Source organism: Fonsecaea nubica, assembly GCF_001646965.1.
Source record: "Fonsecaea nubica strain CBS 269.64 chromosome Unknown Scaff104, whole genome shotgun sequence".
Classification (NCBI taxonomy): domain Eukaryota; kingdom Fungi; phylum Ascomycota; class Eurotiomycetes; order Chaetothyriales; family Herpotrichiellaceae; genus Fonsecaea; species Fonsecaea nubica.
This window is the reverse complement of record NW_019173777.1, coordinates 48,291-67,011: the sequence shown is the minus strand read 5'-3', so window position 1 is coordinate 67,011 and position 18,721 is coordinate 48,291. Positions and strand designations below refer to the sequence as shown.

Below are 18,721 nucleotides of genomic sequence, written 5' to 3'. Positions count from 1 at the left end.
CATGTTGGACAGCAGACTTCCTGGCACGGGGTAGAATTGCGCTTGGCGGTCGGTAGACTCTGAAGTAGGTATCTGCGCTGAGTTTCTTTTGATTCACCCAAATGGGGTCGTCCCCAAAAAAAAGTTGTAGATACGAAGTCGATGTGGCGTGTCTCCTATTGAAATCAGTAACGGAACAAAACCATCCGACTTGGGTGAGGCAACAACAGACCAGCATGCGTAGGGCAGTGACGCGAAAGGTATATTCAGACAGTCGTCTTCCATTATATGTTCTACGAGATAGACACTGACCGGTCTACATCAGCTGTTACAAGGGCAAGACATCTGCTTTTTCTGCGCTTTCCGATACGCCGCCGAGTCTCGCTATGCTAGCTCCCTCCAATCGCAGCGTCGACTTTATAGAGCTGCCAGTGCATCGAAACGTCCAGCTGGAGCAGCAGTCGCCCGAATAGAAGAGGAGGATGACGATTTCGCTCCCCCGGCGGCGCCAGCACGAGAGCTTCTCGGCTGGAAATGCCGTTGCAATCACGTCAACAAGCCTGCGAGATCAGAGTGTACGATATGCTTGAGTTCTCGTCCACAAAGACCCGAAATGGTCTATTCGGACCACAGTTCATCGCTCTTTCCTCCTTCTCCTCTCCAATCTCTTCCTCCGTCAAACGGTCGACCCCGAAACGGTCACAGCCCTGCTGGTGAAAGCTCAATATCGGAGATCCTGTCCCGCACGCAATCGGACTTCCAACAGAGATCGCGCAATGAGCCTCCGCCTGATCCACGATCTCGACCTACACAATCTCAGCGCCAGGAGCAGTGGTCTCCAATGGGCAGGGCTCGCCGAGACGATAATGGCAATAGATTCGATAGGAGAAATGGTAGGGGTGATGAACTCTCGAGCGAGGCCTCTCCCGAAACCGAGCGCCCACTTTTCAGATACTCGCATATCCGGAAGCCATCTGCAGACCGAAGAGGGAGCGACAATAATACGAATGGGTTTAAGAAAGAGCTCGGGACTTCCTCTCCACCATCAAGGATAGGCAATGCTCTAAAATATCGGGGACCCGAGAGTAGGACGGCTGGAGAATCACGTCGGTCGGCGCCTTTTGGGGAAGGAGTTGGATCAACCGAAGAGAAACCCAGCGCTCCCCCCTTCCGATCTTCACCGAGGGACTCTCTGGGCCCCAGAGGAAGCGGTCGAGAGAGGCGAGTCTCGAAACCTACTGGACAGGATTTCCCAAGGCGTTTCCCGCATGGATCTGGAGCAGACAAAGAGCCGAGTATGAGGGGTGCTCGCGACAATGCCTCAGTCTGGCGACCTGATTCAGCGGGTGGTCGGCAGAGAGCATTCGATGCAAGAACCAGCCGGGACCGACCTGTAAAGAGAACATCCGAAGCATCGGAGGGGCAAGCTACTCCCGAAGAAGAATCGGCTGTACTAGTGGAGACCGAGCTTGGAGAGGATGCTGAAGGCGACAGGCGCAAGCGAAAACTCGTAGGTGGCAAGGATCTTGACAGAAGAGCTCGGCTTTATGAAATCGAGGACGAGGAGCCTCTACAGGTGTCTCGAAGAGCTAAGCTTCCCACCGCTAGGAGAAGTGGTGTCTCCAGGGCAGGTTCATTGGACTTTCACTTTGACCCCGATCTGGCGGATGAATTTCCCGACGAGGCAAAGGCAAGGCGGAAGAAGAAGGGAAAACAAGCCAACGCGAAACAACAAACGCCAGCACGCCCAGAAATACTTCTTCCAGAGTTCATCAGTGTGGAAAAGCTAGCGCAAGCCCTTAAAGTGAGACTACCAGACTTCGTCGACAAGCTTGAAGAGGAGGGATTTGAGGGTGCAAGGTACGACCACGTTCTGGATTCGAGCACGTCTGCCATGTTTGCCGAAATCTATGGGTTTGAAGCTGTCGTCAAAACCATTGATGAGACTGGGGATATCTTCCCGCGTCCTGCAGCGGAAGATCCTTCGACGTTGCCGCCTCGACCACCCATTGTGACAATCATGGGTCACGTCGACCACGGGAAAACCACCATCCTTGATTACTTCAGGAAGGCGAACGTGGTTGCAACAGAGCATGGGGGCATCACCCAACATATTGGGGCTTTCTCCGTCACGATGCCTGGATCAGAACGCAATATCACGTTTCTGGATACTCCTGGGCATGCTGCATTTTTGGAGATGCGCAGAAGAGGTGCTGTTGTGACCGACATTGTGGTCTTGGTTGTTGCAGCAGACGACAGTGTCAAGGCTCAGACTGTAGAAGCCATCAAACACGCCCGGGAGGCCGGTGTGCAAATTATCGTGGCAATCAACAAGGTTGACAAACCTGAAGCCGACATTGAGCAAGTCAAGCGAGATCTGATGCAACACGAGATCGTCGTGGAAGACTTTGGAGGAGACTATCAAGCCATACCTGTGAGCGGCAAGACCGGTAAAGGCATGGAAGATTTGGAAGAAGCGATTCTCACTCTGGCTGACGTTGCCGACTACCGTGCCGAAAATGACGGACCAGCGGAAGGATGGATCATTGAAAGCAAAGTTGGTGCCACGGGTCGTGTCGCTACTATTCTCGTTCGTCGTGGGACTTTGAGACCAGGCGACTTTATTGTTGCCGGCACTACCTGGGCTCGTATTCGAACTCTGCGAAACGATTCAGGAGAATTGATTGACGCTGCACCTCCGGGCACCCCTGTCCAAATAGATGGCTGGCGAGGAGATGATCCCGAGGCAGGCCTAGAGGTGTTGCAGGCAGATACCGAGCAGAGAGCAAAAGAAGCGGTGTCGGTAAGAAAAGAGCGCGAGGAAGCAGCCTGGGAGATGGACAATATGACGGCGATCAACGCAACACGCGCCGAGGAAGCGGCAGCTCGAAGCAAAGTCCTGGAGTGGGAGAAAGACCAAGGTTATCTCTCCATGGGGTACAAACGGCGTCCCAAGGACAATGAAGGCTGGATCGAGAAAGAGTCTTCAGGGCCTCAACTTGTTCATTTTGTCGTCAAGGCCGATGTGGCTGGCAGCACAGAGGCCTTGGTGGCTGCTGTGAGTGCCATTGGCAACAACGAAATCCGGGCAAACATCGTTCATAGTGGGACGGGCGGCTTGACCGAGTCGGACATCAAGAAGCTGGCTGCAACCGGCGAAGTTGCTTATGCCATCTCATTCAATCAACCCATCGACAACGACATCCGTCAACTTGCAGCAGCTGCTAGGATTCAGATCCTTGACCACAACATCATTTACAAGGTTACCGACGAAGTCACGGAGAAAGTCAGTGCAGAATTGCCTCCAATTGTGACCCAGCGCGTGTTGGGAGAAGCCGAGGTTGGAGATATCTTTGACATCAAAATTAAGAAAGGGTCAATAAAGATCGCTGGGTGCCGGGTGACCAACGGTACGATTCGCCGCTCGGAGAAGATCCGAGTCTTGAGGAAAGGCGAGGTGATTTACACTGGTCAGTGGTTTCATGTGTATTTGGTTGTGGGGTCCACTAACGAAGCACTAGGCACACTCAATTCCTTCAAAAACATCAAGAAGGATGTTACCGAGATGCGGAAAGGCTCTGAATGCGGCATGGGTTTTGAGAACTGGGAAGCATTCGAAGTGGGCGACCAGATCCAGTCATTTGAGGAAATCAGCGAGAAGCGAGCCTTGCATTAGCGCCCTACGTCGACCAGCTGACCAGCAATGTTTCTTTGGAGAGAGTAGTTCTCAAAGAGACTGGGACAGAAAGCAGCAAGATGAAACAGGGCGGTGGAGGTGGAGCTGGCGGCTCTGCATGAAGCCGTTGAGGCCGCAAGGCTGGCGCCCTTTTGGGGAATCATCCCCAGCCAATCATTCGCCTGTCTCGGGCTGGTCTTGGCAACATTTTCGCCTCTGCCAGCATCTATGTTGATCTGCCTTGGCCTCCCGACCACCAACCATTCCTGTCTCTGCTCTTTCTCGGAAACAAAGATCCTCTTCTGCATAGACGACTTGCAGCTACTGCGTTTGTTTCACGGCATAGAAGAAACATGTTTCAATCAACAGACATAGAATCAGATTAGAACTGCCAGAAATACCACCACGATGGTGTCGCCAATCTGGTACGCGCCGCCTCACGATACTTCAAAAAGGTCGACAGCAGTATCTGGGAACAAGATGTGCGCTGGAAACTCTTCTCTCATACATCTGAATCTGTTTGCATAGCTGAGGAGTTTTGTTCGCCTCTACATTTCTGTCTGCACGCGGGTGTCCAACGATTTCATTGATCCGTCTTCCATCAGCCCCGTGTACACCACTGCAATTTCCTTGACCTCAGATACTGCTGGACAGTCATGCATGCCTTCGTTTCCATAGTTGGCCTCCTGTTTCTGTTGACACTCATCTCAGCAGGTCCCATTCATAGGTATGTTTTCGTCGGTGTTTTCTTGGACACATGTTGATTTCGTCGCAGGCCTGATAATGTAATACGTCGTGTGGACCAGCCACAAAAACGCTATGTGGTGAACAAACTCTCAGTGACTCGTGGACCCTTGAAGAGACGACAAGCTCCTACAGATCCGGTGAACCAACAGGCTGCGTCGCAAACCACGCCGAGTATCAACCCATTTGCTGCCCCGACAGGGAGTGGAACGGAAAACGGGGCGGTCCCTGCTGTTGGGGTGGGAGGCGATAATACGAGTCTGATCAGCTTGTTGACGCAAACCACAATCTCACTGGCTACTCAGGCAGCAGCGCCGCGCGAGACGGTAACTGCTGCAGCCGAGAGCTCTGCCGCTGAACAGACGGCTGCCACAGAGGGCTCTACGCCGAGTGGACCTGAGGCGGTTGGGTCCGGAACAGCCATTCAACCCAATGCGGCGCAGACCGGGGCACAGGAAGCACCGACCTCGACGGTCACGGTACAAGCCCAAACGACCATCGTGGAGACCGTTCTTGTGACAGCCCAAGTCACTGCGGCCGCTTCAACCACCTCGTCAGATGCCGTGGCAGAAGCATCTCCGTCGTCGGATGCAGGGGCTGGAGACCAAGGAGAACAACAACCTGCGGGGTCTGTGACGACCGTGTTTGTCACTGCTAGTCCAACCTTTACGGGTCCTATTGCTGGGTACACGACGCTTACGCCGGACGCGAACGGCAATGCCGCAAGCACCGCCACCGCTCAAGAGCCGGCGCCAGCAAGCACCACATCTCCCAATTCCCTGGGCGCCGTTCAGCCCGCGACCGACACAGCTACACTGCCGTCATCGTCTTTGCCAGCACCGGCTTCTGAAGCCACACCCACGTCGAGCGTGGACACGGGCGCGGCGTCTGCGTCTTCAGCAACAGCAGCCTCGGCAACACCTGCAGCAGCAACCACCACTTCGACAACGGACGGCCTGGCCGTGATCCCCGTGACGCCCGACGCGACGCCGGCACAGGCGCAGGCGACGGTGACGGAGACGGTGACGGAGACGGTGACCATGACCATGACGGTTACTGCGCGGTGAGACATGGATGTGAAATTGGCGCAGGCGGAGGGGAAAAGGATCTCACATAACTGTTGTATATATATACCCAGACAAAATAAGTTGTGTACCGTGTGAAATTGATGGATTTACAGCGTCCAATCATGATCAGAATCAGAATCAGAATCCGAAGACGACGAAGGAGAAGGAGTAGAGGGGGAAATGTGAATAAAATGTATTTTTACCAAGATGGACTTGAACTGACGGACTGACGGACTGACCGACTACATTGATTGGGAATGGGATTGGTCATTGGTCATTGGCCATTGATTTTCTCTTCCCCTTTTCCCAGTCTGTCATCTATCATCTCGTCTTTCTCTTCCTTGCCGTTCTCACCTTCTAGCCCTAGCCCTAGCCCTCACCCTAACAACACCAAACAATAGTTCAAGATGGCAGGCAGGCAGGCAGGTAGGCGATCACTCGGTCAATCGGTGTCGGTGGCCGCGCCCAATTCTCCCGTCTCCCAACCTCCAATTCCGTTCCAGTTCCAATTCCCAGATTCAGTCCCGTTTCGGCCTCACTTCCACGAGAGACTAAACACCTCCGCCCCCGCCTTTGACAGACCGATCTCGACATCTCCCCCTTCGGTCTTGATACTCGTCGGAACCCTCTCGCCTTTCCTCTCCAGCACAATTACTCCCGAGGGATCGGGCACCTTGTAAAACCGCCGGGCGGAGCGGCTGAGGAACCCCTCGAGGTTGTCCTGCGTGACTTGGTCGTCGGACAGGACGCCGCGGGCGATGGCCTCCTCGAAGGCGAGGAGGACGAGTTGTGTGGCGAAGGGTTGGGTGAAGACGCCGGCGGGGACGGGCTTCGCTTGCGTTTTGGAGGAGAGGGCGTGGGGGCGGAGTCGCTGCCACTACATCGAAGAGAAAAATGGGGTCAGATGAAGGAGATGGGAGGTGCAGGTTGGAGGTTGGGGGGGGGGGAATAGATGGCAGCAAATGTGTGTGTGTGTGTGTGGGATATCAATCTATATCATTCGACAAAGTGACATTGGGAGGCGGGAATTCTTACAAGAAAAACTTGGGGTCGCCGCTGCACGCCGCCTGGATCAGGGCGTCCCGATCAGACGCCTTTTTCGGGATCGGTTTACAGAACGCCAGGGGATCCACGTTGCTGTCATCGCCTGTCAGGTAGAGATGGTGTGCCGTGATCGTCCCCACAACTGACGGACCGCAAGCCCGTACGGCATCCAGCGCCGCGGCGGTGGAACAGTGCTAACAAACACAATGGTCGTCAATAATAACATACCTTCTCCATGACATGGGCTTTTCCTAAGCGAAGACGATCGACACACTCACCTCGAGGACACATCGGAGCCGTGGGAACCTCTCGTGAAGCTTCTTCAGTTCCGGCAGGAAGGCTTCTTCGAGGGTGATGTCGTCGTTGGGGAGAGGGCCCGGCCACTCGCCGTGCAGGTTGAGCACGAGGTCGTGTTCCTGCATGGCGGCGAAGACGGGGGAATAGGCGCTGAGAAAATCCGCCGGTACGCCGGACTCGGAGTTTGTGGTGACGCCTGGTTTTGAAACAGGGTAAAGGATCGCGTTAGTACCGCAGAGGAAAGGGGGAGGGGGGATAACAGTAGACCTCGTAGATGGCAGATGTGGTCTGATTGCTTTCCTTCCTTACCTTGAGGATACATCTTGACTCCAGTAATGCCCGCTGCTGCGGCCTCGGCGATCACTTGGGGGGTGATGGAGGGATGGAGCTGGGATGTTTCGCCCATGTTAGAAGGCCGTGTGGAAGATTTATGTTTGGCGTTGGAGCAAAGCAAACATGGGTCAATCACTCACGTAGAGGGACATGAGATACTGGACTCGAGGTTCGATGGACCGGAGAGCAGATTGATACTCCAGAGCTTGGGCGACGGTAGTGATGGGCGGTTGGAGATTGGGCTGATGGAACAGTTAGTGATTTTTCTTTGAAGGATAGGCCACTGTGTACATACCATGACAAAGACGGTGTCGACGCCTCCGTTCAAAACCTGCCGAGCCACCAATTGCATGACCTGATAGCAAGAAAAGACTTTTCAGTTTGCAGATTCCCCCCCAAGTATCAAGAGGTGGTGGTCAATTTACTTTGCCCTGCCGGAGATGGACGTGCATGTCTGCCGTGGGTGGCAGTTCTAGACGCTGGACATCTCGAAGTCTCATCTTGTACAAGTTGTTACAAGGAATTGGTTGGTTTGTGAGTGAGAGTGTGGGAGAGGAAGAGGTTCGTCCTGATGGCTAGTTCAGTGGATTATATAGACTTCGGTGGGTGTTGGGACTGCCGGCTCCAATAGATTGACGGGACGACGAAACAGCAATGGTGTGTGCACTTGCTATAGGCATGTATGTAGTTATATGACTCAAGGCTCGAAGGTCGTCAAGGTCTCTTGTCTATCCACTGGTGAATCGTGATGAGGTGGAACGGGGGAACACGAGTTTTCGACACTAAACCGAGTTGGTCAAGCCAGGAACGGAATCCAGAGTTTCGGGATCGACGGTGGATCTTAATGTTGTCTTGTTTGGGGGGAAATGTTGCCAGCATGTGAGAGAGATCAGTTCTTTGTATGGTGTAAGGAAACAACGTGGCAAGACTGTGTGGTGTATACCGAGACAATGTCTCTTGTTCCCACCCACCTCATCGTCGTCTGCTGCCACGCCATCTACCTGGGCGCCGGCCCCGACTCGGCCAGCGAGGACGAATCCAACTGGCTCATTGAGCCCTTTCAGAGTGGCGAGACAAGCACGTACATCAAACACGTCGAGGCCGGGGTGAAGGAGCTGGCGCGAGACCAGGAGAATGCCATCCTGGTGTTGAGCGGTGCGGCCACCAAGCCTGACAAGACGCCCATCACCGAGGGGGATGGCTATCTGGTAAGTATCTAAGCGATGAGCACCCATTGAGTCTCTGCTGAACGGACATGAAAAAAGAATGTGGCCATCGAGCATGGTCTCTTCGGGTTGGACACCTCTGCTGCCACCGCTCTGAGACAGCGCATCTTCGTCGACCGCTACGCCACCGACTCGTACCAGAATATTCTCTGCTCGCTAGTCCAATTCCCTCTCTTTGTCCGACAACTCCTGTCCGAGCAACAGCAGCATGGTCAGACGAACAATACGCCCTTCCCAACAAAACTCACCATCGTCTCCCACGCCTTCAAACGCGCCCGCTTTCTCGACCTGCACCTCCCGGCGCTGTGCTTCCCGCCCGCATCACCCTCGACCGTCTTCATCGGCATCAACCCGCCCTTTACCGCCACGAAACTCGCCGAGATCGAGGAGGGCGATCGGCTGCGCGGCTACGGCGCCTGGGAAAAGGACCTGTACGGCGCAGGGGAGGGTCTCAGCCAGAAGAGGGAGAAGAGAGGCTGGGACGGAGAGAGGTTCCGGACGGAGGTTCTGGAGAGACTTGGCGATGAGGAGGGGTCGTGCAGGAGGGAGTTGGAGGGTTTGGTGGATTGGCGTGGTGGGAGTGATGGCGTGACCTTGTGGCAGGGCGGTGTTCCGTGGAAGAAGTGAGCGAGTTTACGCACAGTATAGCAAATCACACCGAATCGCATTGAATCACGTTGAAGTCGGTCGGCATGGTGACAAGCACTCTGATGTATTGCGAGACGAGACAAGACAAGACAAGAACAATCTATCAAGACATCCATTTCTCATATGGACTGACCGTCACACCCTGCACACGATTCTATCACCTTAACCTCCTGACTTCCCTCCAGCTGTCGTAATCTTCTCTTCCAAGAACCATCGTCCCGTCTCAGTACCGTGGCTTCGACTTCTCGGCCCACACATCCATCGCCTTCACGACCGGAGCTTGCCCAAACTTCACTTGTTCTCGTAGGATTTGTTCTCGACGTATCCAATGGATATCAGCGCTATCGACCACCAGCCGCGGATACATGTCGCTGGTCCAACTGGAAAGGTCCGTTGGGGTTGAGGGGGGCGGCGATCTCGGTGCAGCTGGTGCTGGAACTTGGACGAGACCTGGACCTGGGGTTGGGACTGGTGCAGCAGCCATGTGGATCTGGGACGGTGCCACCGCAGGAATTGAGGGTTGAAACGGCGCGGAAAATGACGGCGGATAGTGATTTGGTCGAGGAGGCGGATGCGGACCCAGCCGAGGAGTCAGAATCTGTCCCTGTTGGTGCATTGGATATGTCGGTCGCTGGATATCTTGAGAGAAACCAGGCCCTAGATGATAGTGAGCCGCGGCAGAGGAGCCGTAAGGTTGATACGGGGCGTGATGTTGGGCAGGAGCTGGACCGTAAGCTGGTGGAATGCCGACGGAATTTCTCATAGGACCATATGGATGTTCGCCTTGGTACTGTCCTTGAGCAGACATGCGCGCTGGAGGGGCGTTCCTGGGATAATCGTGCCACCCTTCATATGGGAGTGCTGGACCTGGTGCCCGATACAGTGCTGGAAATGGACCCGGACCGAATCCTGTAGCAGGAGTGAAGCCTCGAGCAGCTGCGTTGAATGGAATCCCCCAAATAGGTGGTTGTACTGACCCTCTCGCAACTCCCTGATTGCGAACATGTTGCAGGGTATGCAGAATCTCGACGCTGGTGCCAAACTGCAACGCGTGATTGCGCAGGCGTAGAAAGAGCTTCCGTGAGATGACACGCCACTTAGAGTGTGAGGCGTGCTCTTCAGCTCCTCTCAGGGCGCTTGTCACTTCACGGAGAAGCCAGGGACCATCGCGAACCGTAAAGCCTTGCGGTACTTGTGGTGTCCGGCTCACATAGGCTGAGACCGAAAAGTTGTTCTTGATTTGAGCGGCGACGGGCCCGGACACGTCGGTCAGGGATGTTAAGAATTGGTTCCAGGAGGTTGTCTGGTTGATAGGAAGCCGAACTCGCATGTTGGAGGGTTTATCGACAAAGTAGAACGGCAAGGATTCTGATACCTGAGAAGACATGATTTCGGGGAACGGGGCCAACAGAGATAGAAGGTGTTTTCCCAGTTGTGATGAGGAACTCTGGACTTCAACACTTGCACCTTCTGCTTGGAGTTGTGGAAGATTTATTTCTATTTGTTAACGAAATGCCTCTGCTTACTTGTTTGCTTGACTGACAGCCATGAAACATGGTCTTTGTGGATATTCGCTTCGACAATTGTATTGACAAAGGTGAGAAGAAGGCAGGGGACATGCTGCCGTGCCGTTGAGCAAACACACTGCCGATCGTGAAGTATGTCATTGTTGGTTCAAATTTTACCAATACTAGAATCTGTATCCTCCCATGGTTTGTCATGAACAGCGTGTGAACTGGTATTTGCACACTCCTGTATTTGGCCCTGCGACGTAAAGGGCGAGCTCAGATAATGAGGAACCATAAAAGGTCAGAAAGCATATACATAGGACGCATTGTAATGCTACCGGTGCTTGGCAAGCTTTGGACCACTTGTACTCTTTGGAAGCGTGTCAGCAGCTCGACAAAGAGCCCTGGTCAAGATGCAAGAGTGCATTTCTATCAACTGGTACAAGGGTGTAGAACAGGACGACCGCAATGAGCATCAGGGACATAATTGCCCCTCGCCTTTCATTGTTAAGATTTAGATTGAATGAAACTCCGCAATAGAAACTGATAGAGTAGATGAAATTGAAAGTCCCAGTAACAAGTCGAGGTTGATATCAAACACTCCATACCCGAGTTGGACTAGTGCAACCCGTCGACGCTAACACAGAAATAGAAAGTTGGCCGATCGGACCGATTCAAATGGGAAGACGAGGCTGAACTCGCCAGCCTTGAAATTCCCTCAAATGCACTAAGCCCGATTGGTCCTACAACCTTGAGCTCCATCTCCGGGAAACACTGCGTCTCCCCGGCCAGCGGCGTTCTGCTCGCTACAATTTCTCAGCGCTTTTAGCTTCTTCCAGCTATTTGGTTGCTGCATTCCCTTGCGACTTTTGGTCGCTTCCCTTCATTGTCCTGTCAACTTCTGATTTATCGACCGAGTCACTCTCAAGATGCTTAAGACATTGGTACCCCGGACGGGCCGGTCGCTCCTCTCATCGAAAGCTCCGCATCTGGGGCCAGCGAACCTCCGAACCGCTCCCAGCTTCCAGATCGTCTCCCAGAATCAGCAACGGCGGAGAGGATACGCTTCGGAGTCCTCAGAATATGACATTGTCTTCATTGGGGGCGGTGTCGCAGGCTATGTTGGTGCAATAAAAGCAGGCCAGTCAGGGCTGAAGGTACATATATCCTAGTTTGTGACTCAAAGAATACCTGGGAACCGGTCGTCTGACTCTCTGGGTAGACAGCATGTATTGAGAAGAGAGGAAGTCTCGGAGGCACATGTCTGAACGTCGGGTGCATTCCCTCAAAATCTCTACTCAACAACTCACAGCTCTACCACCAAATACTCCACGACACCAAGAAGCGAGGCATCGACGTCAATGATGTCCAGCTCAACCTTACCCAGATGATGAAGGCCAAGGATGAATCTGTTGTTGGCCTGACGAAGGGTGTCGAATTCCTGTTCAAGAAAAACAACGTTGACTACATCAAGGGCACGGGGACTTTTGCAGATGAACACACCATCAAAGTCAACCTGCTCGAGGGTGGCGAGACTGAGGTCAAAGGCAAAAATATCGTTATTGCTACTGGAAGCGAGTCAACACCATTTCCCGGTCTGACGATCGATGAAAAGAAAGTCATCACCAGCACAGGTGCAATTGCTCTGCAAGAAGTGCCCAAGAAGATGGTGGTTATTGGTGGTGGTATCATTGGCTTGGAAATGGTATTTCAACCTCCACATCCCCTCTGCTACGTCTTTTCTAATGTGTCACCAGGCTTCAGTATGGTCTCGCCTGGGCTCCGAAGTCACCGTCGTCGAATTCCTTGGCCAAATTGGCGGCCCTGGCATGGATGCCGAAATTGCCAAACAAGCACAAAAGATCCTGAGCAAGCAAGGCATCAAATTCAAGGTCAACACCAAAGTCACTCAGGGCGACGCCAATGGTGATGGCGTCAAGATTGAGGTTGAAGCTGCAAAAGGTGGCAAGAATGAATCTCTGGACGCAGACGTTGTGCTCGTGGCCATCGGCCGTCGACCTTACACCGAAGGCTTGGGTATTGAGAACATCGGCGTCGAAGTGGATGAACGCAAACGGGTGGTCATTGACCAAGAGTACCGCACTAAAATTCCGCACATCCGATGCATCGGCGACGTTACCTTCGGCCCCATGCTCGCACATAAAGCCGAAGAAGAAGCGGTCGCCTGTGTCGAGTACATCACCAAGGGCTATGGACATGTCAACTACGGTGCCATTCCATCCGTCATGTACACGCACCCCGAAGTCGCGTGGGTAGGTCAGAATGAGGGCGAGCTGAAGGCTGCTGGTGTGAAGTACAAAGTGGGCACCTTCCCCTTTACCGCCAACTCGCGTGCCAAAACCAACCTCGATACCGAAGGGTTCGTCAAGTTCCTCAGCGATGCGGAAACAGACAGGATCCTGGGTATCCACATCATCGGACCGAACGCAGGCGAGATGATTGCAGAGGGCACATTAGCTCTCGAATACGGCGCGAGCAGCGAAGATGTGGCCCGGACATGCCACGCCCACCCGACACTGGCCGAGGCGTTCAAGGAAGCGGCCATGGCCACATATGGAAAAGCCATCCACTTCTAAGCGCGCAGGCGAGGTTATCAGGACCGGGGCGTATGAGGGAAGATGCAGATACCGCGCTGAGACGGCTAGTGTTATCTATATCCGTTGAACAAAGCGTGTCTGAAAACGAGCAGGGAAATTTGGGCAGCACACAAGCAGCATTGTACTTGAAAACTACCTACCTACCTAGGCATGTAAAAAAAATACTCCTCAAGAGTCCCCCACCCACAAGATTATTTGGGACTCATCCATATATCGAGTACATGTATCGAGTATGGAGTGTTTCTTGACGATATGTTCACAATACTCGGATACACGGTGGTCAGAATGCACCACAAGATCTCGTCGTGAGTCATCGGTACCCTTGGCAACCATCCTCCGTACTCTGTTCTCTGTTCTCTGTACTCAATAACAAACACTGTACTCAGTACGAAAGTACACCTCACACACCTACCTACACACCTGCAGTACCGGGAGGCCCGCTTATCAGCGCTTACCATCGCGACCGAGCACAGATTCCAAGTACTCGGTGGTGTCGGTAAATTCGGAGTTTTGGAATTAGGTATTCCGAGTCTAGTACCTCGTACTCTCGCAAAGTGCGGACTCGTTGCGCAGTGGTTGCGCGGGGTGACGTCGTTGGTCGGCAGTCGGATAGTCGGACTCATGATCCCGAATATACTCGGTGCTCATGCTCGGGGTTTCATCAGTTTATCCCACCATGGCCCTTTAAACTATTTAATCAGAGGGAACGAACATTATGTGATGTGATTTGAATGGGAAGGCAATGTTGACAGACTTTGTATCGGAATCACTGTTCAAAAGACCGGGTTCTAACTTTTGCATATCTCCATGATTACTGCTACCTCAGAGCTACTTGAAGACGGTATTCTTCTGCCCGTCACAAACAAGTTATGACAGCGCCGAGTAGACGACCATGTGCTGTATCATACACATTAAGAGCAGTTGGACCAGTGAGGATCATCTGCATTACCCAGATCTTGCACACATTCGTTTCATAGCAGACATTCCATCTCACGCATTCGCTCCGGTTTCTCAGCTCCTCCCGTCTCCATCATTGGGATGTTGTTGTGTATCGAAACGCCGGGCTTCCAAGCATGCAAAGCAGTTATTCTAAAGGGAGTGACAGAGTTGATGTCCAACGCCGATTGAGGAGGGGCGAGAAGCAGCGAATCAAAATACACCAGGTATTTGTCGTCCAGATTAGGCCAGCTTTGCTGTAGACCGATTTGCCGCCCATTATCCTCGTTGGGGTTATCATAAAAGCATGGCTCAAGGTGTATCGAAGGCAGCATTTAGACTTCGCATGAAGTTAGCCCTCAACTCCCGAAGAGATCCGGAAATGTCTTCAAGCATACGTGATGCAGAGGTCGAGGAGCAGGATTGGGCCTCTGTGTACTTCTCCATTTCCCAAAGCTTCTGCTCACATCTTTACACCTGAGACATTGCTGGGCGCGCACCTCTAGAGCGGATAGGACCTCTCAGGTTGACACCACCACTGCGAGCATCGAGAATAGAGAAGAACAAGCTAGCCATCCAGGCTGCCCATGCGAACCAGAGGAAAGCGGTAGCTGCCTGTTCCTCTCGGCATCGGCCTTCCCTGTCGTTGGAACCGTTTGTAAGGTGGTTGTGGAGGGTATATTCCTGTCAGAAGCAATCAGCCAATGTTTCTCGAGGAGCAATGCGCGCATGCGCAACATGAAGGGTCGTACGTCATTGCTGCAAGAATGCGCCCCGAGCTCGGCAGCCATGGCGACGGCGGCGCAGAAGAGGAAGATGCAGTTGAGAAGATCGACAATAACGGGAAAGATTGCATGGCCCATGAAAGAGTCGTTGAAGGCAACGGCGACCAAATAGAACAGCGACAGCATGCCAAATGCCGCCACAAACATATCGTAGTTGATCAATGAGGGGTTACCGGCGAAGGCTATGGCGATGACGTTGCCGATGAGGCCCATGATAATGACTATGAAGACGAACTGCGCAAGGATTCTAGTCAGTACTGCGGGCTTGCTACACAGTATGAGAGCTCCCCAAGGAACCTACCTGGATCGCCCGCAGGATGAGGTTAATTGTTCTGGACACCATCTTGGCTGCTTGATTGAGACCTGGATGAGCGATACAGCTGTTTCAATGTGCTTGGAGATACTGCTGTAACTCGAGTACTTGTGAAAAGGTGCAGGTGGAAAGAAGATGTGAGAGAAAAAGTGTGGTAGAGGCAGAATTGTGTGTAAAGTAGCTGTAGGTCAAGGTGGAGAGCAACGGAACGGAGTGGAAGGTGGAATGATGTACTGGCTTGACTGGGCAGTTTGAGCTCTGAATGACGGAGCTTCTTCTCTTGTGAGAAGCAGATGCCGGGGGAAAAGAAGAAGAGGGGCGCCACCCGGCGTCTACCTACAGGGCGAGGCATCGTAAGCTTCGCTGTGACGCGGCGGACACTGGGTGACTGGGTGACCATGGGTGACCCGGGTTTGCCAACGACGTCACTGGCTGAAGCATCTCCCTGGGGGAGTGACGCCAACTGCAAAAAGCTTAGCTAGCCAGGGGAGCAGCTGGGGGGAGCTGGCCCAGGCTCATTATTATTAGGCGAGTGGACTCGATTTTCCAGGCTTCTTCCACCTGTCATGCCTGTTTTTCCGGGTGATTCATCACTTTCCACAGACGCCCACAGCTGCCCACTGTCCACTAACCCAGGCATCCCAGGAACCACACCCACCCGGGTCGTTCGGTAACACTGGGCATCTCAATCAGGCGCCCATAAACAGCATGGTGTCACTGTGGCGACCTACTCTGCCCTTGTCATTAGAGCCAATGGGGTCGAAGGTTCGTCCATGAGCTTCCGGCTTCGCGATGAGCTCACACCGAATTGATCTCATCCTGGCCATCGTGCAGCTTGTTTCGGTCATGCTTGGCTGTCAGAGCAACCTGGTTTGCAAGTTTCATCCTCAGCTTTGTGCCCAGGCAACGCGACGAGTGGCCCTGAGTGAAGCTCTAAAACGAGAAATCACGTGGCACACGCGCCTGCGGAAGAACCGGTACTTGGGGCACATGCGGCAGAGATACCACACGCTCCCCGCCCCAGTTGGGTACGTACATATGTCTATTGTCGTCGCGGAAACAAACTCGAAACAAGGTATGGGCAAGACGCCTTACAGGTTATTGTCCATCCTCAACCAATCCAGCCTCGCCCGCTCCAAGTAACTCAGACACAGCTGCGGTGGAGGCTATTCAAGCTGACCAAGGCTTCTCCTACTTTGTTTACAATCAGGCACTCCGGAACAATCAACTCTTATCCTTGAATCACCTAGAGCTTTTCAAATGTCGGCGTCCTCTTTTGGAGTCCGCTGAGCATGGCTCTCTTAACATCAGAGCTCTGCACCATACCCGCATTCCAGACCGCGGTATAATTGAGATTGTCTTCGACGGTTCTCCCCCAGGCGGCGTCGAGGATGTTCTTTGTACCCTGGACGGCGACAGGGCTCTTGGTCGATAGGTATTGGGCGTATTTGAGGCCTTCTTGGATGAGATCCGCCTTGTTTCCATTTACCACACGGCTCACAAAGTTGTTCTTGAGCGCTTCCTCGGCGGAAAATGGTAGTGCACTGAGACAAACGTCCTTCACCCAACTGGTCACCCCTCCCACCACCTTGGGGAGTCTGCTTAGAGTCCCCACGTCCGCCGCCAACCCAATATCAACCTCCTTGACGCAGAATTTGGTGTCGGCGGCGCAAAAGCGCACATCGCATGCTGATGATAGATCAATCCCGAGCCCGTAGGTGTACCCATGCATTAGGGCAATTATGGGTTTCTCGCAACGCGCCACGGCCGAGATGACATCCTGTAGGTCAAGTATTTCCCTCCGTATCACGGTCGCCTTGCGTGAGGGATCCGCGATGTCGGCTGAGAGGGGGTTGTCACTTTTGGCTGCTTGCTCAACATCCAGGCCTAATGCCTCTTCTTAGCATCTCGTTGTGCTCTACCCGTCTAGATGTCCGTTACTCACCTGCAGTGAAGGCTCGGTCTCCAGCCCCCGAAAGCAAGATACACCGGACATCGGGGTCGTGGGATAATTGTTGCACGATGGCCTTTAGTTCAAACCACATGGGCGTAAAAAAGGCATTGAGCTTTTGTGGACGGTTGATCTCGATGTGCACGACATATTGCGCGGGAACCGTGACATTGAAGAACTTGACCTTTGAAAAATGTTGGAGCGCCATGATCTCGGATACAGGCCTGGTTCTAGCGAAGTAGGGACTCGTGTGCCGCAAAGGGTCTTGAAAGAATAGAGAGAGATTTTTCTGACTCGGTGGTGGTTGTCAGAAGCCTCCTTTGTATGCAAATGTCAGTCTTTGCTCACTCAGGGTTGCCTCGGCTCAGACATTTGGATTGCTGCTTGAGTGTCACGTGCAAGTCCGAGGTGCGCCTCTCCTCCTTGATCTTCGGTTATCAAACACAGAGACATTCGGGTATCCCCTTCTTTTCACCTTCATCAACTCTGCTTCGAAGATGGCCGTCGAAACACCTCGTATACCTGCGGTTATGATGGCTTGGCGCACGCAAGAACGTGACAGAGTCTCGGCCGTTCCTCAAAGCCCCCATATGTCGCTGGCTCGTGCCATGTTGGTCTCCTTTTTCTGCCTTCCCACCCTTCAGGATTGACGGGCCCAGACCAACGCCGACGACATGCTGGTGGCTGAAGAGCTTCCCTTCTCCGGTACTCCTGTCATACCTATTGACCGTGAGAATCCCCAGGTCCCTCAGGTCTCTCAGCTCGAACCACCGTGAGCTCTAAAGCAATCGCAGTCGCTCAGTGACACGTTAGCTCCCACACCTCCGCCGGGCCTCCGGCTTCGTCGTTGGTGTGGTCAGTGGCCGTCTACTGGTGGCAATTGGCGGACAGCGAACTCCTCCCTAGCTGCCCGCAAATCAAGAGAAAAGCTTCATGGCGTCTGACAAGGCATCTTCTCTCAGCCCATGCATTGAGGATAGCGCTGGTTAGGGTGTTCAGCCTTTGGTTCCATTACAATCCGCCTTCTTTTCTTGCACATGGGTCATTTGCGTCCGACATCCCCCCTGCTTCAGAGAGGTAGGGCCACCCCTGTTGGACGAGCTGGACCACCACTTGATTTTCCAAGTGTCTCGTCGTTGATCATGGTAACTCCTGCTCTCTCGACTCCGATTACTCGAGCCGTCTCTTCTTTTGCATCCAGGTCCATCCTCAGACTACAGACTGCCTACGCGCAGTCCTCACACGATGTGAACTTTGAACACAGAGAGGTTGGGCCTGTTTCTCCACAGGCGAGTCAAATGCTGGTATGACACAGACAGTACCTACATCTCCTTGATTAGGATGGGGTCGGCTATGTCCGACAGCGTTCCTAACAGGGACTCCCTTCGTTGTCATCGGATACGTCCACAATGTTCTGCAACTCCCACCATGACATCGATATGGGCAAGGAGCCTGTTTGACCTCTGTTTACCTCCACACCCCCCTCCTCATAGCCTGCAACGTGCGTCGGTCCGCTGACCGACGTTTTACAGGTACGGAACATACCTCCAAGTAGCCACGCGCCCCAATGACGGCGCTGACCGTGGGTTCGATAAC

At 53.4% G+C, this 18,721-nt stretch overlaps 8 protein-coding genes across 8 annotated transcripts; 4 read left to right on the top strand and 4 right to left on the bottom strand.

The window, feature by feature from the left end:
• Positions 1-1,276: 1,276 nt before the first annotated feature.
• On the top strand, positions 1,277-3,655 carry AYO20_10160 (hypothetical protein; the record flags this gene model as incomplete). The annotated part of the gene is made up of 1 exon (XM_022648421.1): positions 1,277-3,655. The coding sequence occupies one exon, from the start codon at positions 1,277-1,279 to the stop codon at positions 3,653-3,655; it is 2,379 nt and encodes a 792-aa protein (XP_022495608.1).
• Positions 3,656-4,311: 656 nt separating this feature from the next.
• Positions 4,312-5,466, top strand: AYO20_10159 (hypothetical protein; the record flags this gene model as incomplete). The annotated part of the gene is made up of 2 exons (XM_022648420.1): positions 4,312-4,382; positions 4,431-5,466. The coding sequence occupies 2 exons, from the start codon at positions 4,312-4,314 to the stop codon at positions 5,464-5,466; spliced, it is 1,107 nt and encodes a 368-aa protein (XP_022495607.1).
• Positions 5,467-6,001: 535 nt separating this feature from the next.
• AYO20_10158 (dihydroorotase, homodimeric type) lies at positions 6,002-7,640 on the bottom strand (the record flags this gene model as incomplete). Its single annotated transcript, XM_022648419.1, has 6 exons — positions 6,002-6,343; positions 6,789-7,003; positions 7,117-7,195; positions 7,281-7,382; positions 7,436-7,495; positions 7,566-7,640. The coding sequence occupies 6 exons, from the start codon at positions 7,638-7,640 to the stop codon at positions 6,002-6,004; spliced, it is 873 nt and encodes a 290-aa protein (XP_022495606.1).
• Positions 7,641-8,090: 450 nt separating this feature from the next.
• AYO20_10157 (hypothetical protein) lies at positions 8,091-8,993 on the top strand (the record flags this gene model as incomplete). The annotated part of the gene is made up of 2 exons (XM_022648418.1): positions 8,091-8,348; positions 8,406-8,993. 2 exons carry the CDS (start codon positions 8,091-8,093, stop codon positions 8,991-8,993), a joined length of 846 nt encoding a protein of 281 aa, XP_022495605.1.
• A 244-nt stretch (positions 8,994-9,237) lies between these two features.
• AYO20_10156 (hypothetical protein) lies at positions 9,238-10,401 on the bottom strand (the record flags this gene model as incomplete). The annotated part of the gene is made up of 1 exon (XM_022648417.1): positions 9,238-10,401. One exon carries the CDS (start codon positions 10,399-10,401, stop codon positions 9,238-9,240), a length of 1,164 nt encoding a protein of 387 aa, XP_022495604.1.
• A 1,050-nt stretch (positions 10,402-11,451) lies between these two features.
• Positions 11,452-13,119, top strand: AYO20_10155 (dihydrolipoyl dehydrogenase; the record flags this gene model as incomplete). Its single annotated transcript, XM_022648416.1, has 3 exons — positions 11,452-11,679; positions 11,745-12,227; positions 12,280-13,119. The coding sequence occupies 3 exons, from the start codon at positions 11,452-11,454 to the stop codon at positions 13,117-13,119; spliced, it is 1,551 nt and encodes a 516-aa protein (XP_022495603.1).
• A 1,428-nt stretch (positions 13,120-14,547) lies between these two features.
• AYO20_10154 (hypothetical protein) lies at positions 14,548-15,204 on the bottom strand (the record flags this gene model as incomplete). Its single annotated transcript, XM_022648415.1, has 3 exons — positions 14,548-14,760; positions 14,829-15,095; positions 15,163-15,204. 3 exons carry the CDS (start codon positions 15,202-15,204, stop codon positions 14,548-14,550), a joined length of 522 nt encoding a protein of 173 aa, XP_022495602.1.
• A 1,216-nt stretch (positions 15,205-16,420) lies between these two features.
• On the bottom strand, positions 16,421-17,333 carry AYO20_10153 (hypothetical protein; the record flags this gene model as incomplete). Its single annotated transcript, XM_022648414.1, has 2 exons — positions 16,421-17,061; positions 17,120-17,333. 2 exons carry the CDS (start codon positions 17,331-17,333, stop codon positions 16,421-16,423), a joined length of 855 nt encoding a protein of 284 aa, XP_022495601.1.
• Positions 17,334-18,721: the final 1,388 nt, after the last annotated feature.